The following is a 26763-nucleotide window of genomic DNA, read 5'->3' on the forward strand; positions in this document are numbered from 1 at the left end:
GTACTTACACTTTTTTGTAAAAAAACTAAAAAACACGTGTTTTTGAGTAAAACAGCCGTATGCGCACTGTTTTGAAAAACTAACAAATTTTCTGAACTCTTCGGTGACCGAGCAGATAAAAAAGTACCACATGTCGGATGGTGACCACGTCTTCTTTGTGAAAATGAGGATTGAAAATAAGTGACAATGAACCTGAGTCGCTACCTTAAAATACCAGTACAAGTGTCACATCACTTGCCACCAATGAAGAAATATATGAATGATCAATAAAATCACTATGAATGCTTGGTTTCATTTACAATGTCTGAAAAGTAGATTTTCTCACTTCATAGTATTACTTGTAACTTGTTGTGATCAGCTATTGCATGCATTTACCTACGGCCATTTCAAGCACAGCCACCTTTTTTGTCATGGTTATTGGAAGGAAAAGATTGTGCTATACGTAATACAATAAGACTTCTATCCTGCATGCAGAATGTACATTTATATATGTACCAGCATGCCCTGTAGCTATGAGGGCACACTGCTCTACACTTTTTAATAGTATTATAAAATGGGTTTATAAGCCATGTGCACAAATGCACATACATAGAAATATGTGTATTTCCAAACAAATTTTTACACCTTGGTTTGTTACTTCTGCCATTACGTAATGTCTAGGATGCATTCTTAGTCTGTAGAACAACACACAACTTTTTTATTCCTGAGTAGAACCATTGAAAAAGATCATCTGCTGTAAGATTATATGCTGTTTTTATAAACTCAATGCCTAGTCAAAAGTAGAAAACATTGATCCTAAATAAATATTGCTATAATATCACTTCTTATTTATGTGCATATCAATATGTGCTCAGGAAAAATCAAACATTTTTAGCCTCAATTTAGTCATACTTTTGTGACAATGGCAGCTCAGCTGGGAAATTTTTCTTTAAAATGCACACAAAAGAAAAATCAAAAGAGCACAAAATTACAGGCAGTGTTGCTAAGCACAGCAACTACATAGAATGAAGCACTTCATTTTAATAGCCATGCAACAGGGCAACCAGCACAGATGGAGAACCGACAAAACTTGTTTTAAATTTCTTAGCTTGGCTGGGCACAACACAGAGACAAATACAATCAGGTCAATTATGCTGAAACTGTCTGATGTTTTCCAATTATTCAAATATGTCCAATAATGTTACATTCCACCCACTCAAATTGTATGTATCGGATTAAGTTATTCACACATGATATTTTTGCTGCAGGGTTGCTGACATTTGCTGATGGGACGCACGGATTACCTCGCAATGAAGGTATTTTCCAAGGAACACAGTTCATGGAAAGAAAAAAATGTCCAGAAGTCATACAGCGAGCACAGCAAGCAGAGAGTATAGCAAGATCTATGCATGTGTAATTTGTAAGTTATTGTAAATAGAATCCCAAGTCTAGTGTATCACTGTGACAATCCTAAGGGAGAAAGTGGTATCTCCTCAACTGACTAATAAAGCTTATTTCTTGAATCTTTCAGTAAAGACAGTGAAAGCCTATCTCTGAACGATATCTTTTGTAATGCTGACAGTATCAGTAAACAGACAAGTGTCCTGAATATTGTCTGAGGTAAAATTCTGTTCAAATGATATCATTAGGTTTGAACAAATCTATACTGATAAGAGAGGTTTCCATATAGAGATAGGGTTGACTGTCATTCCAACGTACATGGATTCTAAGGAAGAATTGTATTGTAATTGTTTCTTTGATGTACATACGCCATGTCATTAGCTGATACAGAACTTTATTTTTATCACGCAGGATAGTCTCAAAGATTTTACATGCAACTAAGGAAATGCTTTCTGATTGACAAGATGTTAATATTTATTATGAGGGAGCGATAGTTTATGAAGATTAATTTTACAAGAATTTGTTGATTTCCAAGTGGAAAAATTTGCAAAATTGTGATTTGATTCTGTTTTTAAGTGTTTTAGCATGATTTTAATGTTCTGAAAGACAAATATTCTTTCTGACTGGAAGACAAACACCCTTTCAAGCTATGTGACCATGACCTTTGCTACCACCATAAAATTATAGAAAAACAGCCCATACTCATAAACTTACTAGAGTTCCCATCCAAAAAATGTTAAGTGTGGATAATAGTATACAACATAGATTTGCCTAGCATTAGTTTGTTCAATTTCGGTGTTTGACCTTTTAGAAGCTGACATAGCTGTGGTGTCAGAACTTTGTGACTGTGTGTTCTATATACCGGTAGATGAGCACATTTTGAACTGTTTCAGCTGAAATTATCAGTCCAAAGTGCACCCAACAGTGCAACAGAAAGTCTCAATAAATGCATCTCAAAATTATGTGTTCACTGTCATCAGAGATTGATAATTCTGCTCTGAAGAGGATGATAAATTCACTTGACTGTGTTGACCAGAAATACTGGTTTTCAGTTTTCCTGTTTATACCTTTCAAGATTTCAAAATTACAGTTCAAAATTGAAAAAAGTGAGACTAGGAATGTTCTTGACACCGCACATTCACTCAGTCGAAAACATGAAATCTGTTACAATATGTGTATTGTGAAAGGACTCTCAGATCAGAGTGAAAGTACTGTCATGTTTGTATGACAACTGTGATGGCACTGGATGAACATGTGCAGGCATTGTCCTTCCAGCATACCAAGTGTCAGGGAATACATCGCAAAGGAGATGGCTTGAACTATGAACTTACATGGCCAAAGATCACAGAGCACTGCTTGGGTAAATACTGACTACAGTGACAAAATTGAAGTGGTGTGTTTGAAATTCCAGAAAAAATTGTATTTGAACCATGTGTTAGAAAACACGAAAGCTATGGACACTACCAGACATCTTTCAGTTGTCAACATATTCTTATCATAAATGTAGAAATGAATGGTGTAAGGTACGTGTGTAAAATTTTACATATTCAGGTAGATTTTTAAACAAAGTTTTTTTAGAGTATACATCTGACAGATTTTTATAAACACAAATGTACAGGTATATGATTTGGAAATCATATTTTGAAAAATTTTTATTGTCACATGGAAGATAAATTGTATATCTTGGCACTGTTGGTAATTTTAGGACATTTCTATCTTGTATATGAATCAGAATAAAGTTCTTAATGATTCTATGAACATAATGATTTAGTTGCGTTTTATTTCAGTCTGCCGAACTCCTTCAGTCTTGTACTACTAACATTACTTTATGATAGACAGTGGTGCGGTCAATCTGCATTCATAGCATCACATATTCAACATACTCTGTCTACAGTATGAGAACTTGCCCTGTTGTGTACTGCTGGATATTTAAACAGTCCTACATATTTAGACAGCACCTGTTTCTCAAAATTAGATTGCTGAGAACATTTTGAATCCCTATTGCAACCGTTTGAAAATGAATTTAGTTTCTTTGATTGAACCTCTCCAAAATGTGAACTTATACTGCTAAGATGGTCAAAACAAATCATGGTCCTGGAAGTTTGATAAACATACCGGTATTTCAAAAATGTGTAAATTCTGCTTACTACAGCTCACAGGAGAAAATCACACTAATGATATGCAGTAATACACAATACAAAATTGAAAAGAAACCGATAAACTGCAAATCTTCAGAGTACTAGTAAATAGCAAACAAATATTAAATGGAATTGATGTGAAGATAAAACTTGCGGAATTATCATCATTACGAACAAGATAGTTTGTATAGTACCGGTAAAATGGCTTAAAACAAAATAGAAGATTGTTGCCTTGCAATGTAAAGAGACCGCAGACTTCACATGCAAGTTCATATACAAATGTGAAACTTCCAGTACATGGCTTTGTGATATAGCGATGTAAAGTTGTTACAGGAACTCTTTCAGACTATGGTATGTTGTGAATTTTGATTGCATGGAGGAAAACGAGCGACACGATGTAGCCAGTATTTGTATATAATAAATTCTAAAATTATTTGAAACACTTGAAATGAAGATTAAGTCAACATTATTTTGATGATGTGATATCATGCATTCTTCAATATATATTTTCAGAAAATGACATGACGATAAACTCGTCTGTGATGTTGCTTTATTATTACAGCAGAAACAACATTTACCAACTCGCCGCTATAGTTTGCCTACAGTCCCACGACAAATTTTGTAGAGTAACTGTGTTTTTGCCCAAACCTATTGTATTGTTAGCAGTGGTGGTTGTGGACTTGATCACTGAGAATTGGGGTCAACAGAATTAATCCGTGATGATTCCATTTTATCACCCCTGCATGACCTTTCACCTTGGTATTCTACTAATTAGCAGCATGTGAATTCAAATCCAAGACCTGAGAAAATTTTCTTCTTAAGTTAAGTAGAATAACTTTCAGGATACAATTTGGTGGATAAGATTAGCTGTTACAATATTCAATCTGACTGGTGCAAATGGCAAGATCTAAGGTCAAGAAAGGGTCATGAAAATCACCAATTGCACGACAAAACAAAGTTTTGGATTTCGCTGACCAATTTATGAGATTTACAAATACTTCAATGTCTCTGTAAGAGTAAGTCATAACTTTTGAAGGAACAAAATACATACAATCTTAGCAGTTCTTGACTTGTACTCCTCTGTAAAGCAAATCAGTGAATTGATACAGGCCATGGTCCCTCTTGAGGACAGACCGTGTACAGGCATAGCAATACATAAACTTTGAGAAATCCTCGCAACTCAGCTGATACTTTTTTGTGTCACTTGCATCTCTTTCATCCAAACTTCAGTTTTATGTGATAACTAAAAATTGTTGGAATGTAAAGTACATACAGTAACGTTGACTTAAAAGTGACAGTGTTATGAATTCAGGCGGCATTAACTCATCGGGTTTATCACATAGCGGTATTATAAAATGAACTGTACAAACTGATGATCTCTATAAGAAGTACCTGTTAATTTCATCATTTGTCATCCTGTACACTGATATTACAGCACACATTCAGAATCAAATTCAACAAACTTCAAACTCTTCTTGGATGGAAAATATTATTATTCAGTATATCATTCCTGTACATTGATGGCGAAAATACAATAACCTGATTGGTGGAGATGTGAAGATCACCATGCGATATTTGTGATATAGCACGGTTGGAACACAGAAAGATCTCAGCTAGAGAAGAATGCTTTTTTTTTGACATTTTGTGCCAGAATTTCAATAAACTGTTATGATGTAAAAGCAATAAGCCACCTCAGCAACGGAATACCACTCAGATTTGACCGGTTCACTCCATAAATTCACTCACTATTGCTTGTGCATGTATGTCATAAACTGGCCAAAATCTCCTGGTATACCCGTCAATGGGGTGGTTGATTAGTGCACTATCCAACCTTCAAGTGTAGTAATGTAGTCTGTATCATAAGGATTTCAGGTCTGTTTGGAAGACAACTGTCTGGCCTTGGTTTCTTTATCCATGAAGAACTACGACCAATTCACTTGATGTTTACCTAATCCCAACAATGCTGTACTTGAGCGCACCTCTCAACGTTTACAGTAGGAACAAGAACATAACACGCTCTGATAAACAACTTTACAGTCATTTCTCAATGATAAATAAATGTTTATTGATTTGCAAATATGTCTACAATTAATGCCCAACAAGATTCCAAGTGAGTACATGTGAAACAAAGATCATGTTCTCTTAATGTTGTTTGAAAATATTGGCTTTCCTGAATTGAAAGTGATATATGGGCAGAAAATAACTGTGTTGGATAATCATTTGATTGACCTTTGTTGACCTCTATATCACTGACATCATCTTTTATTAAAGAACCTAAATCATCTTGGATGTATATGTCACTTTCTTATTCACAAGCCATGTTCTACCATAAAAACCCTATCAATTCGACCAAAAAAAATTACTATTTTAAATAGTTTAATTATTAGAAAATAAACCCCAAAATAGTTTTAGTGGTTGAATTATTAGGGATTTCAACCTTTTTGACTGTTCATTAGTGATATGCTTACCATCTTGGATGATTGAAACACATAAAGGTGAATTTTCTGAAGTCCCGATATAGACATTCTGTGCTGTACACTGTATTGTTCTGTGTATTTTATCAAAATTAAAATATTCAGAACAGTTTGGCATGATAGGTTGGTCCAATTATTAGTGATTGAGAAAGTTCCAATTTCCATCGGTGGTCGAACAGATAAGGGTAAAGTAAAATCATGTTTTGAGAAAAAATAGGGTGGTCGAATTAATAGGGTTTTTTACAGTATATGCCATATTGCACTTGCTGGTCTATCTGAGCACATAGCAGCTTCAAAATGTCATGTGATGTTAGGTCTGGTCAAGATATTGAACCATAAACCTGCAGCTGCTGTAAAGAATGTGGGTCGACTTGAAGAACAATAGGACACACCCACCTACTGGTAGAAATCAGTAAGTGGACTGAAGGTACCTAAATTAACCCTCGCATCCCCATCTCCCTGTACAATAGTCAACCCTTGGCATAGGAAACAATAGGGTTGTACCAACATTTGGTGCTGAAAGGGTTAATGGTACATAAATACAAACACATGCCTATGATAATATTGGACAAAGTGTTCGTCAGTGTCGCCTGGGAAACATTTTACTTGCACATCTGTTACTTTAAACTCCAGTGTGTCTCAAGCAACTACAGCTTTTACTAGAAAAATGGTAACGCATTCTGAATCATTGATACTAATACTCAGTCGTATTGGGCCATTCTGAAAACTTCAACCCTAGAAAGCAAGGCCAAAATAGCAGCTAAATATCTTTCCTTTGACAAGTTTCTTGAAAGCAGGATGAGTAGATTGGGAATTTTTATCTAATTTGATTGCTGTAACTCAAAGAAAAATTTATTTTGTTCAGTATCATCTTGCAAAAATTTGACAGAAAGTTAGGTTTGCAATTTTGAAGTAAAGTTACAGGAAACTTAAAGTTTACTGATACTGCTGTACAAAGACATATCTGATCAATTCTTACCACGACTTCAACATTCTACAGCTGGTATAAACAAACTTGGCCAAGATTTATTTATTTGGACTTTTTAACTGTAAAATCCCACTTCTGCAATCTTGAATAGGATTGAAATGATCAAATTTACTGACTTTACCAAAATAACCTTGACATTTCTTCTTTTTGGCAACTGTGTACTGACCCTCTTGAAAATTCACAAACTATGCTATCACTGAGATCATTATGAACAAAGATTGCCTAAAAACTCTGAAGCCATAGCTTTGGTAGATAAATAAGTTTGACTGTCTAATGGAAAAATTATTTGCCCTAAAATTACCTGTCGGTGTCCCAATGTTTTGGTTATTTGTGTTAAAAACACACTGAGTTTTACTGAAGGCAGTTACTTTCCAGTGATCTCTCTTTACAGCTTTTACTTTTTAAAAGTAAAATTCAACCCATTATCTACTGAAAAACGGTGTTAAGGTAGATTGCGCTTCGGGGACAGATATTTGGACTCTCAAACTTTTACAATTCTCTCCTAATACACTTGTGGGAGTTCAATTTAAAGCTCTTGGTGTAAGAAAACTTTTCATCGGCTTAGTTTACCAAAAATCCAAAATTTTATTTTTTCTACATATAGTTGACACAGGGATGGCAGCCATTTTGAATTTTAAATATCAGTAAATCTTTGGTTATTTGTTTACCTAGTACCAAACTTTGCACGGTGACCCCCGATTTTTATTCTTGATTTGGTAAGAGAATGGTTGAAAGTTTTATTAAGGAAAGTTTGAGCAAAAGTTTAAGTCTTGCACTTTCGAGGTGCATACTACCTTTAATGAGTTGTAAAAGATGATAAATTTTCTACAAAAAAGAGACTGAAAAAAGTGAAAATATAAAACTAATTTAAATAAATAAATATCATGACATGGTGAAAAATACACTATAGAAAGGAAAGTTTGAGCAAAAGTTTAAGTCTTGCACTTTCGAGGTGCATACTACCTAAATAAGTTATAAAAAATGAGAAATTTTCTGCAAAAACAAGACTGAAAAAAGTTAAAGAATAAAACTAATTTAAATAAATACATATCATGACATGGTGAAAAATACACTACAGAAATATACAGTTCAACATTTGTGTATTGTAAAAAATAAACAATCTGAATGACTGATGAGCTGTCAGAATTTGACAATTAAACATCTTTTGAGATAATACACCACATATTCATAGCACAACAGCTATAGATTACAAGTTTATAGGTCAATAAAAAGAATTAGAAAATTTTGATTGGGTGTTTTTGAAACATAATAGAACATAATACAAGTATGGTGATATCTCAGACAGACTGCTATTTTAAAATAGCACTGTAGAATCTTGCTCAGTAAGAAGTAAATTGCAGCTACACATTATATTGTACATTAAAAATGATATTTCTAAGGAAATACTGCCATCGTCAAAATAAAAAGTTGATTCCAATATTGTATTATACAATATAATTACAAATATAATTACAACACTACCATACTATTAAACCTTGACTGCTCCTTATCAGTGAACTAGTATTTTATCAAGGGAATTTGATGGCATTTTATGTTTGTCTTTGATAAGCTAGCATGTTTCTGTTGCGTAGATTGCATTATCACAGCAATCAGCGTAGGATTTTTAAGATGAAATTGAAAGGCACAAAAGATGAGAGAGAACTGATAGCAACAAATTTCTATCTTACATAACACAGGGGCCACTAGTCCAAGACTTCAAATTAAGTCAATAACATTCAGATATTTTTGCTTTCTGGCATGTCAAAACTTTCAAAATGTAGAAATATATTGTCTGTATGTAGTCTTGGTTGTGAAGACTTACAAGAATACATTTTGGGAAATTACATAAGTTTCTGCAATCTTGAAGAGAATTAAAATGATCAAATTTACTGATTAACAAAATTACCTTGACATGTTGTTCTCTTGGCAACTAAGTACTGGCTTCTTGAAAATTCACAGACTATGCTATCACTGACATCATTATTAACAAAGATTTCCTAAAATCTCTGAAACAACAGCTTTGGTAGATAAATAAGTTTGATTGTCTCATGGAAATATTATTCACTCTAAAATTACCTTGGCTGGTGTCCTAACGTTTTGCTTACTTGATGTGTGAAAAACACAATGAGTTTTACCACAGGCAGTTAATTTCTAGTAATCTCTCTTTTGGCTACACTTCTTTGGTAAAAGCCCCATTTTCTGTAATTAGCCTATTCAATTTCATGGACATAGGAATAATGGAGTTGTTAATTGTACTTCATAGTACTGCAATTCAAAGAAATGCCACAATGAAAAAGTCATGGTCAACTCTGAATTTGTTTGACCGTGATAGTTAAAAGAATTACCATGGTTTGGCTTGACCATGGCAGTTCAATATTACAACGGCTTTGCTTGACCATGGTAGTTCAAAGAATTACAATGGCTTTGCTTGACCATGGTAGTTCAATGAATTACAATGGTTTGGCTTGACCACAGTAGTTCAGTGAATTACCATGCCTTGGCTTGACTATGGTAGTTTGATAAATTACCATTACTGTAACATCAAATGGTGTTATTTACTTTGATATTTGGGACGGGCTAAATAGTTGAGGTTTAATCGGCGACAGCAATGGTGGAGATGGCTGTGGAGGTATTATGGTCATTCTTGGTACCAGCCTCTTCAGAGGACTACCAGGAGGACAACCAGAACAAGGCAATCTCTTCGTCGGACAATTCTGAATAGCCAGCACTATCCTTGCCACAGCCTCTCCTATCAACTCAACATCAGCACCTTGGTTGCCTAGCAACTGCCAGTCAGCAACATCCACACCATTTGGCACCTAATAAAAAAAGACAAATTTAGAAGCCTGAAACAAACATGGCGTAATAGCAAAGAGATTGTGTCTGCTCCTATAACAAACATACAAATTTTTATTCTTTTTACAGTAAGAAATGTCTTATAATTCAGCAAGGTAGTACAGTACAGTAATTATAAACATTCACATTATACATTTGTCTCTCTGTTAATCAGGGTCAAGAGACAGCTAAATCATATTATACGACTTTAATCACAGACCAGAAGATTATTAGCCACTATGCATAATGCCAGTTTTAGCTTCAAGTCAATGACATTAAAATATTTTTTCTCTTGAATAAACTATTCAGCAGTAGAAATGACAGTGTCTATATCTATTGATAGTGTCTAGTACAATTCAATATGGTTATGAATAAATCAGAGGAAGGGGGCAACAATTTCTTGCCATGCACAAAAGCCTGTCTATGAAAATAAATGCAATTATTTTGGTTTGCTGAGAATAAAGACTGATTTTGCAAAGCAGAATATTGCATAATATGGTGGTCTAGAAATGTCTACTCTTGAAAGAATTATCTTACAAAGACCGTAAGACTGCTAAATTACAAAGTGAGAACTAATGACGCTAATTTTAGCAACGGGGTATTTTGTACATTGTATGAAAAGACTTGTATTTCAAGTAAATTTATAAATCTTTTGTGTTTGATCAAAGGCATCACTCTGCTTTGCAGAACATATTTTGTCTGAAACCAGACAAGTATCACTTTATAAAGATAGAATTCCACTGAAGGACACACCAAGGGAGTCAACATCAAATCCTTGTTTCTGCGATATTAGCCACAATATTAACTGAGACAGTATATAATTGGACTTTCCACCAAATGGATCAAATTCTACAAAAGGAGAAAAGAAATCTTGTTCTACAGGAGCACAAGAGGTGACATATACAGGGTATAGAGTATGCCAGATACTATTATCAGGGTAGGACCCTATTCTCTGAATTAGTGCCTACAGTCTTCAGCATGTAACTTTCCTCAGAAATCGGAGTGTGTGGCTACCCAGACTCACTCCGACAGGTTAAAAAAAACACTGAAGTTCATATGGCTGGCTATCATTATGCCAATGATCTGTGGTCTTAAACTTAAATGCGCAATCTAAGTTCCTTTTCCACAAATTTCTTTTTTCTATATTTCTCATTTTGCAGTAAAATGTGGACAGCAAAGGTCATTAAATGAACAATAATCGTGTATACACATGACATACTCCTATTAGAAATTCAAATGCGATGCAATGATGCATAACTGATGAAGGCAGAGGCACAGTAAGCAAGGTGCTTGGCTCACACAGGGCCATGCACAGTGTCGGTCAAGCACCTTTGGATGTGCAGCCAGTTTCAATCACATACAACTGATTGCAATTTCATTTTTCAATAAAATAGTACATGGAGAATATTGATAAAATATGAACAGAAATGAAAAATGTTGACAACAAATAGAACTAGTCAAAATAGAAAAAAAACAAGGGCCAATGTAAGTTCACAAATGCATGGCCAACTATCTACATTACTGTCATCGTGAGGGGTTAAAGTCCATCTCAAGTTTGAAAAATATGTTGTACCACTTTACAGCAAAAGTTTATGTCCAAATAATTTTTTAATAGTTGCAATCCATGTATGATTGGACAGAATTTTATATTTTGGCAATACATTTCAGGAAAACCAAACCAAAAGAGAACACATTAATTTCATTGAATTTGTAAAATTCAAAAATTGATGAGCTTGGAACATTGTACTTCAAATCTGAATTCCATTTAGAGTCCAGACTAATTCAACTGAGTGAAGAGACATGACAGGTAGTGAATATCTTTCTACTTCTGTACCTCTGCAGACAGTCGTCATACAAGAATGATGAAGTTTCTCCTTTCAACATCTCAAACATCAATATATTCAAGTGTTAGCCTAAACTAGATGTATTTTATTGTTTCTATAAAAATATAACATAATATTTGTTGAAATTGAACTGAAATGTCGCATCCAATGATTGGCAAAAATCATGGCCTCACAAACCGCTACAAAATTTCATGTGAAGCAAAAACATGCTGTTTTTGGTCATTCTCCAAGATTCTGGTTGTCAGAGTGTTGCAACATTGAACTCTTTGTCAGTGACAAAAATGTACAATGTATGAGATTTACCCACAATGATGTCAAAGTAGTTTTTTCCCATTCCCCTATAAAACATCACGGAGGCTGTTTGCCTGAATATTTTCTCAATTTGACACTTTTATCAACAGTTAAGGCTGAGTGCTTTGCTGAGCATGGACCCTAACCCTGAGAAATGTAGTGCTATTTTGCTTAGGCAGGAAATTTTTCAAAATTACCTGCCCACGTGTGTGTAGTATATCAAATGGATTTCCTACACTAATTAACAGCAGCTTGATGATAATGGAACACATTTAACAGCACAACTTTTAAAAGTTTTCCCTCTACAGTTGCCAGTTTTTGGTGATTTGCAACGATGTTAGTCATGGCATTTCCTTTATATAAAAATTTAGCATTTGAATTTATACAACTGGTCTGAAAATGAATTCAGGTTTATCAGGATTATATTACTTCAGGCTGTTTAAAGCGTTTGATGGGAAGTTATCGTCTGATATTGGATAAACCATATGGCACATTGGGAACTGACTCCAGACAGATAAAGAATTGACAGTAGAGACAATATGAAATATCAGAAAGCTACCGATATGTGAAAGACAGACAATATGAGGCATGAAATTATAGACTTCACATCACTAATATGATGAACTTTAAAATGTCTTGTATGATCTACTGGGAATAAGGAACTATCGTGTTTGATCTGAAGCAGACCAACACACTGAGTCATGGGGGTTCATTGACCTGCTATCCCATGTACAACAGATGGTTTAGATGAGAAATTTCATTTGGATTAGACAAAAAATGTAGGAATATCACAGGTTTCAAATTATGAAACCACATTGCTAGTCTGTTTTCTATTTTTATAAAAATCTGAAAGCAAAGATGAGAGAAAACATCAAAGAGCCATGACTGAAGAAGACAAATAGCATACAGGTGGGAGTTTATTTTCAAAGAAACCAAGAGCATTACAAGACAAATGAACATTTTGATTAAGTGTTTTCTGTTTCAGACATGATAACATCTGAAATGAGTTATTAAATTAAAATTGCACCACACTACAGGAGGGTAAAATTTCAGCAACTTTCTTTTACTGCATATCCACACTCAACTAGTCAAGATGCAAGAGTTTTTTGTCTTGTAGGGTACAAAACTATTTTAGATAACCCTAGTGAGCTCTTGGACAACAAGTACAAGCATTGACACAAGGACTGTTCTCATAAAAACCAACCAAATAATACACATAGGAGCATTCTTACAAACACCGACCACCTATACTGTATATGTAGGCTACGTGGTAGAGATAGAATTTACACTCACTTCATAGATTTTCTTTGGTACATTGAATTTTCCACCAGCAGCTCCACCGGTACATTTGATTGGTATCACTGTGTGATCATTCCAAGCAAACTCCTCAGCTTCATGGGCAGCTCCTGGACCACCTGCAAACAACACAATGCAAATACCGGTACACACATAGCTTCCTTGCTGATTTCAATTGTTTATGCATAAGTCATTCAGTTTCTGTTGAAATTTTCTGTTATGATTTATAAATAATCGGACTAAACAAAATGGAAAGATCAGTTAATAATGTCACAAGTCTGTAAATATCATTGTTTTAACCTGTTCACCCCAATTCCCTGTAAACAGGTCCATACTCACCATTGATTACAATGGGTGTGGGACAAACCATGTTGGTGAAAGGGGTAAAGTCAAAAGCCTATATTACACATCTATTCTGAATCAATATAGAGATTTTTCACTTGTGAGAACTGTACTTCCTTTCAAATTTTTGCACTTTCAAAGATACGTTATATAATATTACACATTCAAGCAGTTGAGTGAATGAAGATAACATTTCCATCTAGCAAGTCAGCAGTGTTGACAGTAATTGCAGAATTTCTCTGATTGATTAATTCTCTAAAAGACAAGATATCATGCATCAGAAGACACAGTCAATAATTATTCAGGTATGAAAGAAAAGGAAAAATTCTTGAGAATAAGTGAAGGTTATAGGACAAACCTCTTAATAAAAATTAAGATTTGCCTAAGGGGTTCTTTCTATGATGCTGAAGTTATTTTCAACATACTCATTTCCGTATTCAAGTTTAATACTGACATAAAGTTTCATTTCTGCCCTCAGTTTCGGCTATTGTTACGTGCAGAGAAAACGAACAAAGGGTGAACTCAGCAGTTAACGTTTAAACAAAATTTATTACAAAATAAAACTAATTGCTAAGTCAGGGATAGAGTACAAGCTTTAAAAGTGTACAGACTACTTATCTCAGCTGGGACGGCAAAGCTCCAGTCTCAGAGTTGTAACAGTCAGTCGGATGAATGAACAGTCCTTTGGCTTGCAGGCTTGAAGCTGCACAAAGACCACAGTATAAATCCAGCGTTGACAGTGAAGGTCTTGAAAAGTCTTGAGAATGACTACTGCTGGAGTTTAGTAACACACAAGAGACACGATCCCAAAAGTCTGACTGGAAGCTGTGCACGTCCCTTTTATAAAGGCATGTAAGAACAATCTAGAACTTTTATTGACATGCTAATTACTGTTCTAAAATTATCTCCTTACACAACTAATCAACTTTCCAGAACATTCCAAACATGACTAATTGAATTCAAGGTTGTGAGGTCATTAAGGGCAGTGACCTTGGGAATGTTCTAGACTAATTGAACTCAGGTCATGATGAGTGTGGGGGAAATGACCTACATAACACACCCCCTCTTCAAAAAGAAAATTTTTCAAAGAAAAATCTTTCTTTTACAAATGTAATCTTGAAAAGGATTTAAGTACTCAAATTTTGTTTTACTCTAAAGTAAAATTTCTTGAAAGTGAACAACAATAAACTCTAAATACGAGAGAGACAGTCTGCAATTAAATTGTCTCTGCCTTTGATATGTCTAATATCAAGATTAAACTCCTGTAACATTAAACTCCATCTTAGCAATCTCTGATTTTTGCCTTTAAATTTCTGCAGAAAAACAAGAGGGTTGTGATCAATATAAACCACTATTGGCTGATTTGAAGAAGTAACATAAACTTCAAAATGCTGTAAAGCTAATATCAAAGATAAACACTCTTTTTCAATTGTAGAGTAGTTTCTCTGGGATTTGTTAAATTTGCGTGAAAAATAGCAAACAGGATGATCTACATCATGACTATCCTCTTGCAATAAAACAGCACCAGCAGCCGTATCACTAGCATCCACAGCTAATTTGCATGGCAAAGTGAAATCTGGTGCAGACAACACTGGAGCACTTTGCAGTATGGCTTTAAGTGTATCAAATGCCTGTTGGCATTGCTCTGACCAAACAAACTTTACTTTCTTTTAAGTAAGTTAGTCAAAGGCTCAGTAATTTTGGAGAAATTTGGACAGAATTTTCTGTAGTAACCAGCCATACCGAGAAAGCGCATCAGTTGTCGTTTGCAGTTTGGTATGGGAAAACTTGAATGGCACTGATTTTGGGATCAACAGGTTTTACCTCACCCTGTCCTACAGTATGTCCGAGGTAAGTTACCCTCGCCCAACCAAACTCAGATTTGGCGAGGTTGACAGTCAACATTGCTTTACTCAGTCTCTCAAAGAACTTCCGCATGAGCTTGATGTGTTCCTCCCAGGTGTCACTATACAGGACGACGTCGTCAACGTAAGCTGCACACCCGTCTAGCCCGGATATGACGTCGTTGATCATCCGTTGGAACGTTGCCGGAGAGTTCTTCATTCCGAATGGCATCACCTTGTACTGGAACAATCCGTCTGGTGTAACAAAGGCGAATATTTCACGAGCACGATCCGTCAGAGGGACTTGCCAAAATCCCTTCAGTAGGTCAAATTTCGTCACATACTTAGCTTTTCCCACTCGGTCGATGCAGTCATCAATCCTCGGGATTGGGAAAGTGTCTGTCTTTGTTAAAGTGTTGACCTTCCTAAAGTCCGTGCACATACGATAACTGTGGTCTGATTTGGGAACAAGTATGCACGGCGAACTCCAGTTACTTTTACTGGGTTCAATAAAGTCATTGTCCAGCAGGTATTTGACTTCTTCCTGGAGATATTTCGCTTTTGTTGGATTCAGTCTGTATGGATGTTGTTTTACAGGCTTACTGTCCCCAACATCAACGTCGTGATAGATGACGTTTGTCCTCGTTGGAACATCTTGAAATAGGTGTTTATATTCGTGGAGCAGTTCTTTCACCTGTTGTTGTTGTTCTGGCTGGAGGTGTGCTAACTTTGTAGACTCCAGCTTCTCCAGGATTTCTGAGTTCTGAAGCTTGACCGAGCCCAGCTTTGAGTTTAGAGTATTTTCACTCAAGTCAGTTTCAGTATCACTATCTTCATAATGGTTTGAACTGACTGCACTGACAGGCTGAGTTATAGTAGGATTATCCCTATCCAAATATGGCTTAAGCATATTATGTGACATAGCTGTTTTTGTTTTCGCCTGTCAGGTGTTATTATGATGTAATTTAAATCACTCAATTTCTTATCAATTAGGTATGGCCCAAAGTAACGAGCATGGAGTGGTTTGCCAGGAATTGGAAGTAGAACAAGAACTTTTGACCTGGTTCAAACTTCCGTTTTGAGGTGCTTTTATCGTATTTGGTTTTCATTGACTGCTGAGATGACTCAAGATTTTCTCTGGCTAATTCACATGCTTTAGAGAGTTTCGTACGAAAATCTGACACATATTGCAAAATATTCAGACAATCATCGTCGTCAGACAGGAATTTCTCTTTAACGAGCTTAAGTGGGCCACGGACTGTATGTCCAAATACAAGCTCAAATGGGCTAAAACCAAGAGACTCCTGAATTGACTCTCTAACAGCAAAGAGCAGATAATGAATTCCTTCATCCCACTGCTTCTCTGTGTCAAAACAGTAGGTCCTAATCATGTTTTTCAAAGTTTGATGAAATCGCTCAAGAGCACCCTGACTTTCTGGATGATAGGCGGATGACCTATACTGTTTAATGCCTAGCTGATCCATTACTTGTTGAAAAATTCCAGACATAAAGTTGGAGCCTTGATCGGACTGGACACATTTAGGGAGGCCAAATAAAGTGAAAAATTTGACTAAAGCTTTCACTATAGTCTTTGTCTTTATATTTCTCAGTGGTATGGCTTCTGGGAACCGAGTTGATGTACACATTATTGTCAGCATGTACTCATTTCCTGATCTTGTTTTTGGTAGGGGCCCAACACAGTCTATTAGTATCCTACTAAATGGTTCTTGGAATGCAGGAATTGGCTGTAAAGGGGCCTTTGGAATGGTCTGATTCGGCTTTCCTACCATTTGACATGTGTGACAAGTTTTACAGAAATGTGCTACATCCTGCCTGAGATTAGGCCAATAAAAGTGACTGAGAATTTTATGATAAGTTTTCCTGACTCCTAAGTGACCAGCCCAGGGGGTTTCATGGGCCAGGCGCAATATTTCAGCACGTAGGGCTTTGGAACCACAATTTGATGTTTTATAGCCCAATCGTCATCAACCAAAACATCTGGAGGTCTCCATTTACGCATGAGAATACCAGATTTTGTATAATAGGAAACAGAGCTATCTGAAGTTTTACCTTCATCATCTACCCTGTCAAACAAAGACAAAATATCTGGGTCTTTGTGTTGTTCTGCAATGAGATTTGATCTAGAAAATGTCTGACTTTGGTCAGCAGAAGTTTTACTGGAAGTTTCAAATCCACGAGGGATAACGGAATGATCCGTGTCAAACACCTGACTGAGAAAGGTGTCATTTAAGTCAACATCTGTGACATTATTTTTGAGAGTATTTTGATTCTCGGAAGTTTTCTTTGACATGGCTCGAGTAATAGCACATGAAGGAAATAAATCGGGTATCTCTTGTTCAATTGGCTCTGGATCCTGATCTAAACTAGGATTATCAGTCACAAGTGGATTAGTGATGACCTTGTCCCCAGCAAGGTCGTTTCCAAGAAGAAGGTGAATCCCTTCGAAAGGCAAAAAAGGCCTAATACCTAAAGCACAGGTCCAGAAACAAAGTCCGAAGACAAATAGACATTATGGAGAGGAACAGGAATGTAGTCATTGCAATCTACCCCCTTAATAAGAACTTTAGAACCTGAAAATGACTTTTCAGAAAACGGCAGGGTATCTGCCAACAAAAGAGACTGGGAAGCCCCGGTATCTCTTAAAATTTTGACAGGGGTAGCGGAAGAAAAATCACTAGAAAGTGATATAAAACCATCGTGAATAAATGGTTCGAAAATACCCATAATGCTATCTTGAGAAGAATTGACCTTGACCTCATTAATTGGGGATGAGAGGGTTTAACCTCAGAAAATGTGTTGCACACATTATTAGACTCTAATCGAGTTGATGAAGAAATAAAGCCGGTGGGCTTAGATCCACTTTGACCACTTTGACCTTCACGTTTTCTTTTCAATTTGAAACACTCTGACATTAAATGGCCGTCTTTCTTACAATAATTACAAGAAAGTGTACCAAACTGTTTGTCAGAAGGAGATTGAGACTTGGGATCTGATGATGTGGGAGTGTTACTTGAACTCTGTGAACTGTTGTCATTTGATTTTCTACTCTCCTTTGAAAATTCTTGGATGAAAAGGAGGAGTTAAATTTACCTGCATTGTTTCTGTATGAAAAGGACTGGGATGGTTTGCTGAGAAATGAAGATTTGTGGTCAACGAATAATCATCGGCCAAACGTGCAGCAACCTCCAATGTATCTGCCTTTTGTTCATTGATAAACGTCTTGATGTCACTCCGGATGCACCTTTTAAATTCCTCAATCAAAACAAGTTGTCGTAATTTGTCATAATTCTGACTGACCTTTTCCGAAGAACACCAACGATCAAACAGTTGTTCTTTTGTTCGAGCAAATTCAACATAAGTTTGATCCTTCACCTTCTCACAATCCCTAAATTTCTGACGGTAAGCTTCAGGCACCAACTCATAGCCCTTGAGAATTAATTCCTTCACAGAATCATAATCTGAAGCCTGCTCTACTGACAACTGAATGTAAATTTCTCTGGCTTTACCCACCAAAGCACTCTGCAAAAGCATAGACCAGGACTCCTTAGGCCAATTCAGACTCTGAGCAATTTTCTCAAAATGGAGAAAATATTTGTCAACATCCTTTTCTGGAAAGGGGGAACTAACCTGAAATGCTTAGTGATGTCAAACTTGTCCGAAGGGAAGAATTTTCCTGACTGTCCAAGCTCTAAACGTTTTATTTCTACCTGTAATCGCTGTTCTTCTAATCGCAATTCTTTTTCTCTCTGTCTTTCTTCCATTTCTAATCTTTCCTGCCTTTCTTTTTCTTTCTGTCTTTCTTCCATTTGCAATTCTTTTTCTTTCATTTCCTTTTCTAATTCCAATTTCTAAGCTCCAAATCTGCCTGTCTCTCTTTTTCCATTTGTAATTCTTTTTCTCTCATTTGTAATTCTAGTTTCTTGATCTCCAAATTTGTCTGCATTTCTAATTCTAATTTTCTGAGTTCAGAGGTAGACTTGGGCTCATAATCTTTCAGGGTGGATTCCTCAAATTGGCCTAAATCAACTAGATGTTTGGCAATACGGTACTGTATTTCCCTCTTGCGCATAGATCTTTTAACTTCTACTTTAAGGAAATTTGCCAGTGCTATGAGGTTGTCTTTTCTGAGGGAATTAAATGTGTCCTGATCAAGGTCATCCATAAATTCGTCTGGCTTGAATTCCGCCATGATTGAATTTCGCTGAGTTCACAGTATACAGTAGTTTTGAAAAGGCTGTCAAAATGTTGTCAAACGGCTCAAAATATTCGTCTCCCGGACGAGCCCCCAATTTGTTACGTGCAGAGAAAACGAACAAAAGGGTGAACTCAGCAGTTAACGTTTAAACAAAATTTATTACAAAAATAAAACTAATTGCTAAGTCAGGGATAGAGTACAAGCTTTAAAAGTGTACAGACTACTTATCTCAGCTGGGACGGCAAAGCTCCAGTCTCAGAGTTGTAACAGTCAGTCGGATGAATGAACAGTCCTTTGGCTTGCAGGCTTGAAGCTGCACAAAGACCACAGTATAAATCCAGCGTTGACAGTGAAGGTCTTGAAAAGTCTTGAGAATGACTACTGCTGGAGTTTAGTAACACACAAGAGACACGATCCCAAAAGTCTGACTGGAAGCTGTGCACGTCCCTTTTATAAAGGCATGTAAGAACAATCTAGAACTTTTATTGACATGCTAATTACTGTTCTAAAATTATCTCCCTTACACAACTAATCAACTTTCCAGAACATTCCAAACATGACTAATTGAATTCAAGGTTGTGAGGTCATTAAGGGCAGTGACCTTGGGAATGTTCTAGACTAATTGAACTCAGGTCATGATGAGTGTGGGGGGAAATGACCTACATAACACTATTAAAAGATAAATACGTTTAGTTTATAAAAACTCAAGTGTGGCAATAAAAATGACTGGTGCCTGTACATGCAGGTGCAGAGAATTCAACAACTACTCAAAAAGTTACGTGACAGAAAACGCTCTTGCCTTTATAGGAGAGAATTTAAAACATGCAAGGATGTATCACGTTTTCCATTTATTAGTTTTGTTTATTTATGTTGTCTACCTATTTGTTTATCTATTAAATTTTAATTATTTCTCTTTTCTATTTACTTTGTTTGTTTATTTGTTTTTAATTCATTCAGACTGAGTGGCCCTTGGAGTTTGCTCAGTCATTTTGTAGAAAATGTGGAGTTTTTATATCAGTATTTGGTCAACAATGTGGACTTTTGACATCCCTTCCCATTTAGACTGTCATTTAGAATAAAACTATCATAGACTTTATGCTTTGTAGTGCAACTGTCCAAGGGAACACTTTGACCAGTGTCCCTTCAAAAGGATGATGACAAAATCTCTCAAAATACAAAAACACAAATTCCATCATCATTTGACAATGACTTCATAACCTAATCTGAGGTGTCATATAAATTCAGCTTCAAACTTTTTTATAAACAGTTTAGATTTTCTTTTGAAAATGTGGGGAAACAGTATTCCTTAGAATTTATTTATGCAAATTTATGCTAATTAACAAATTTGTTTTGTGTAAGTATGAATTATGTTATGAGAATACAAAATTTTCGATTAACAGTGTATAATATTTTTAGCTGAAACCTGGGCTCCAAATACCAATTTCAACCAGTGCAGGGATTCCTACACAAATACAAAAGTAAGTCAACATGAAAATGGATGCAAAGAAGAAGATGAGAATAATTCCAGCATTATCTCTACCCCTATCCCTTACCCTAAGGACTCTCTATGTTGACCAGTACATAACTAGTAATCAAAGTAAAATGCCATCTATGTCCACTTATTTTCAAACTTGCTTTAAAATTAATGGTGATTCATACCTTCTATCAGGATGCAGATATCAAACACTCTTGCTACGATGGCTTCCCTTTGCCGTACACTCTCTCCACTGAATAGTGTCTGTCCATAAGGTACACTCTGGAATGTTCTATCAGCCGCTTGACGTGTCTGCAAACGACGATCCTAAACAGATAAAAACCAAAACACAGAATATGGGATTGCTGTTGCTGGAATAGAATCCATGAAAACATAGATGATACCGCTGCAATTATGGCTGTATGTAATTTAGATTTATGCCAAAGCATTTCATGCAAGTTTGCAGAAAGCTTGATAGAGAGCATATTTCATCCAGGCTTTATTTGAACTCACCAATCATCTCATGATTTCTGTTTGTAAATCCGTTGGATAGCTTGGATTAGTGTACATGATGGTGAAAATGTACCAGGGATAAAGTGTACAATACTATTAGTGTCTGGAAACCATGTTTAGATTTGCAGCGGTAAAATATTGGTATCGACAGTGACATCACAGACTAAAATTCTCCAGACACCTGACAAATTCAGATTGACGAAATCAACACTTTATTGATATCTTATTCTAATGAGTCATCTGATGGGCTATGCTGATCAATACCATTGATTTCCTCCTTTTTGAAATCATAAAACTTCAAAACGGAATTTCCTTTGACCTTGATCTAATAGCACTGACTTCTCCCATGAGAATTTATTTGTCTGACATGCAGATGATAATGGCATGCAAAATATGTCTTTTACTGTCTGTTCTCAAAGTATTTAAACAGCAAAAGTTCATTAGAACAGAGAGATATATAGCTAGCTAATTACTTGGGGGCTGCCAGAAACCTGCATAGATCAGACAAGACATGAGTACCAGAAAAACTACTCTTCAAATTCAATCAACCTATGACATCCCTTTTTGGGGAATATTGATAATTGATCAAATAGAGACAAATTTTTTTGCAAATATTAAATTTTAAAAGTTTTCATATTGTTAAATATCTCACTGAAGTGGCACTCCTATCAATGACTTGAAATGAGACAAAAATCAAAATTTGTGAAAAGTATTTGGTTGGAGACACATTTTGAGCATAATCCCTGGATCTGACCTAATATTACATTGTAATGTGATTCTAGTGCCAACAAAGGCCTCTATTAACATAATCCTGGCAGTCAAAATTTTCATATTATTCAAAATTACATTAAAGTTACATCTAATATCTTGGTTAAACCATTACTTCATATTCTGTGGAGTGAGCTGAAATTATGAAATATTTTGGTTTTATTATGATAATCCACTTTTGCTAATTTCTTTTAATCATAACAGAAACTGACATTAACAACACCATAAAAAAGATTTATGGGAAAAATTTCAACTCCATTTCATAAGTTTTCTTTTTTCACACCAATTTCACATTTTGCCTATGAATTTCCATTAAGTACAATTTTCCATCGAGTTGTGTTGGAACAATGGTGATTTTGACATTAATTCATCAATTGAATACAGCACCAGCAACTTTCCTTATTGTATTTGTTAAACAAACATAGAACACATGAAATTTATATTTGCTGATTGTCTTGTAGTAAGAAATGTTTCAACGATATTCAGATCAAAGATTACGGTGTGTTCAGTTGTCTGTGTTTATACAGACATGTTGAAAGAGTTTCTGGTTACTGTTTTTATCTTTTGAAGTTCAAACAATCTTTGATGGATTATAACAATGCTCTCACAATCCATTTATCAAATCCAAACAAAGGCAGCATTATAAGATTTACCAGCGAACATAAATTGGACTAATAAAAAAACGAAAAGCTTGTTTAAAAAGGACATCATCTACTTGATAAATTCTAGAAACAGCTGATCAGTCACCAAGTACCAATAGCTGTGTTTGTTTTTTTATATGATTCTCTTTTAAAAACAAGCATGGCACTATAATTGCATTCTGAATAATTCTGGATATACCGTAACCATGTCTCTCACTGCACTTGTGTATGACAACGCATTTAAAGATATTAAAAAGAAGACATTTTATGTCATCTTTTAATGTCTTTTCAATTAGTAATCTACAAATTTGTTTTTACCTTGCATTTCCAAATACCATAATTTCATTTTGGAATGCTGAAATAACAAGAAGGTCATATTCTGTATTTCCAAATACCATAATTTCATTTAGAAATGCTTTTAGCGTGATTTCATTGCCATCTCATTGAGAATGAAATTGAGAAAATAAATTTTTGCACACAGAGACATCTTTCATCTATACTTCCATTAGCTACGTAGTCTCTTCAGACAGCTACAACATTTCAATGTGATTGACACCACACATCATTTCAATGCTGAATTGACAATTTGAATAGCATTTATACACAGACATTTCCTTAATTGGATTTTAAAATGTTTGATCAATGTTTCAATTTGCTGTCTCCCTTGACCTTTGACATCTGACATCCATTGAACGATATTTTCAACAGCACAGTGTTACTATGAAGGCTGTTTACTGTTAGAAATTGAAAATTCTATCATTAAAATGCTGATCTCACACTTCATGGCCACAAAATATAAGCAATCAGATGTACGCTGGAAATGCTCCAATGCTTATGTAATGTGCACAGTTGCCTCTAAATTGACTATCTTACTAGCCATTCCCATGATAAACATTATCAAATTCAATGTAGCCATTACCAAGATAAAAGCAAAATTTGAAAATATGTGACATAATATGTAAATTGTCAGTCACTTGACATTGAATTGCAATTTGTCTTTAATGTGTTGCTATGATTAGCGATACTTGTACAAAGTTTATCAAATTTGATGTGGTCATCATTGATATAAAGCTTTTATCATAAAATTTGCAATTAGTTGACACAGAATTGCTAATTAATGTCTTTCACTATTGTCATGTATTTGTACCTTCAATATCTGCAGCAAGTTCAATTAAATTTTAAGTACTGTCAACAATGATAAACAGCTTCAATTAAAAGTATCATTAAATATGCAAATTAGCAATTAGCAGACATGAACTGGTACATATTATTCATTACTGTCACTTCTTTTTATCATCGATACATTTAGCAAGTTTTATCCACTTGGGGCAATTAATGTGTAGATATATAATCCAATAATAGTACAAGTTTGTTGAACATGCAAACTAGCAATCTCATTGACATGAAAGTGCTAAATGATCTGGAAAACTATCATGTTTATATGATCAATATTTGTAACAAGTTTCATCATATTTGATACTGTCATTCTGACAATATACAACATGTAGATGAATATGAATGGTAAATTTAGCATTAATTATGCGAGTTATAACTACAAAAAACTATTCAATTCTTGCCATTGGCCAACCAAACCAATGAACCACATTTAATTCTGATCCACCAAGCCTGTCTTAAGATATAGCACCAACAGACATACTATAGCTCATGCCTTGGCACACACAAGCTAAAAATGAACAAAATGCTATTCATGTGTAGGGAGAAAATAACATCATTGTATTTCATTGGATTTTGTTATGCTTTACAAGCTACTAGGCCACGATAATCTTTCACTGAAAGTCCCCCTTCAAGACACTCCACCCTTCATCTTCAATCTTTAGCCTTGATCATCACCAAATGCTACTAAGGCCATTTGTACAGTCATCGTCAATTCTTTAAAAAAGTGATGTTTAATACCACGCATGATCTTCTGACAAAGTAAATACCATTCTTGAATCAAAGTGAGGCTTTAATAACATCCATAGGGAAAATTATTGAACTTTTGAACTTGATGATTGTGTATGGTTATTAATAATTTCATATTTATTTCAGCATAGAATGACTGACTGCCAAAGTTTCTGTTCTGTTTGTCTTCAAAACTCTCATCCTGTTGTCTTTATGGTGTAATGAAATCAATGAAAATCAATAAGTCTACCATCATGAAGTGATTATACCCAGTTACTGGGTACTTTCTGTACAATTGAAATAACATTTATCTCTGTTTGAACTTTGGTGACAAATGTCAATGGTATGTACTTTTTGCAAGAGTTCAACTCTATATAAATATTCTCCACACACATACAACCATGCACATACCAGTACACAATCTTGCATACTACCGGTATGTACACAGGCAGACATACAGACCATGATAACAGTGAGGGCACTGTTTCACCAAGGTGCCAAAACATGATCTTTTGCCCTTACAAAAAAAAACCTTACAACCCATGAAAATAATTCACCCCTTCTATTAATCATAATTACTTGCTCATCCTTAGCCGGAATAATATGCCACACATTCTCTTCTCTTTTGTTCAAAGCACTTCTGGTATCCAGAAAGCTCCTAGCAACCGTTTCCCCAACACCATAGAAACCACCAGTGACCAGAATGATGCTGTCATGTTGAGCTAAGCTTTTTCCAATAGCTCTGAAAGATGGTGGAAAAAATATACAAATATTTCACAAGATGGCCTTTAGAGGCTGACAAATAATACTAAATACAGATTAAAACCTAGGTTCCTTTCTTTGCATTGTGATTTTCAGAGCTGAAAAATATTGACGAAATCGGTTATATTACAGTGGTGAGTTTCAAAATATTGAATACATTTAGTCATAAATAGGTAATTACAGGCAATCTTTGTTGACTACCCACTGAGAGAAACATTGCATTACTTTCTCTGATACAGAACTTGCATGATTCATATTTTTTAATAGAATCTAAATGAGCATTTTTCCTAAGGATGCCACCAACTCTGCGCATGTTAAATATTATTATATTTTAGTTTGAAGTTTTTGTGATATTTTGCATTGTTTGGTCACTTAATCGGAGTGAGACTATTATGGCCTTTGGATATTTGATAATGGCTGTCGGAAATTACGGTGGTTTATGGGAATATTGGAATGTTTGTGTCTGAAGCATCTAAGGCAGATGTAATAGAACAGACTTTGAGTTCTTTGATCAGTGCTAAAAATTCTAATTCCATTGCTATTCCCTGTCTGTTTAACAAACTACAAAATGTTGGTAATGTCTTTTTTTAGATTCTGAACCACAACACAGATCGACAGGTATTTGATGCTAGAATGCAAAATTCACAGCAGGTTTTTGCTCAATCAATGGCGCTTAGCCTTTGTCTTTATAACAACCTACAAATTTTGTTTTTTAAATTCTGTGTAATGATACTAATAGTGTAAGTATACAATTGCCAAAAACAAAACCAGCAAAAGAAATTGGTGTGTGGCATCACATCAGACAGTACACAGTATGAATAAATATATCATACAAAAATACATCAGCACACTAAACTAAACATACCAGTATTTTATTTAGAAGTCTTCTTGGAAAATGAACATTTGAAATGATTCCATTGTCTAGTCACTTATATTACTATAATATCATATTATGTCAAGAGTCAAGGCTATTTGTGATCACTGACTACTTGCAGAGAGAGAAACTATGCCATCTCACATCATGGACGACTGTCCAACCAGCATTTTACAATCAA

General features: G+C 35.2%; 2 protein-coding genes across 5 annotated transcripts in view; one reads left to right on the forward strand and one right to left on the reverse strand.

Moving 5' to 3' along the window:
* LOC139120747 (MORN repeat-containing protein 4-like) overlaps positions 1 to 3143 on the forward strand; it is a 39037-nt gene extending 35894 nt beyond the window's left edge. The window contains exon 5 of the mRNA XM_070685296.1: positions 1248 to 3143. Coding sequence (XP_070541397.1) covers positions 1248 to 1396 — 149 coding nt within the window. The 3' untranslated portion in view covers positions 1397 to 3143. The remainder of the gene's footprint in view (positions 1 to 1247) is intronic.
* Positions 3144 to 5548: 2405 nt separating this feature from the next.
* Positions 5549 to 26763, reverse strand: part of LOC139120742 (uncharacterized) — a 40860-nt gene continuing 19645 nt past the window's right edge. The window contains exons 15-18 of one of the 4 annotated variants that reach the window (XM_070685286.1): positions 25526 to 25688; positions 21308 to 21449; positions 13244 to 13365; positions 5549 to 9799 (exon numbers count right to left, since the gene is read on the reverse strand). In XM_070685286.1, the coding sequence (XP_070541387.1) occupies positions 9536 to 9799; positions 13244 to 13365; positions 21308 to 21449; positions 25526 to 25688 (691 nt within the window). In that variant the 3' untranslated portion in view covers positions 5549 to 9535. Of the gene's footprint in view, positions 9800 to 13243; positions 13366 to 13964; positions 14105 to 19740; positions 20096 to 21307; positions 21450 to 25525; positions 25689 to 26763 lie in introns of those variants that run through there. The other 3 variants (XR_011549140.1, XM_070685288.1, XM_070685289.1) reach the window with 3 other exon arrangements.

The sequence above is a fragment of the Ptychodera flava genome, chromosome 20 (genome assembly GCF_041260155.1).
Source record: "Ptychodera flava strain L36383 chromosome 20, AS_Pfla_20210202, whole genome shotgun sequence".
NCBI classification, from domain to species: domain Eukaryota; kingdom Metazoa; phylum Hemichordata; class Enteropneusta; family Ptychoderidae; genus Ptychodera; species Ptychodera flava.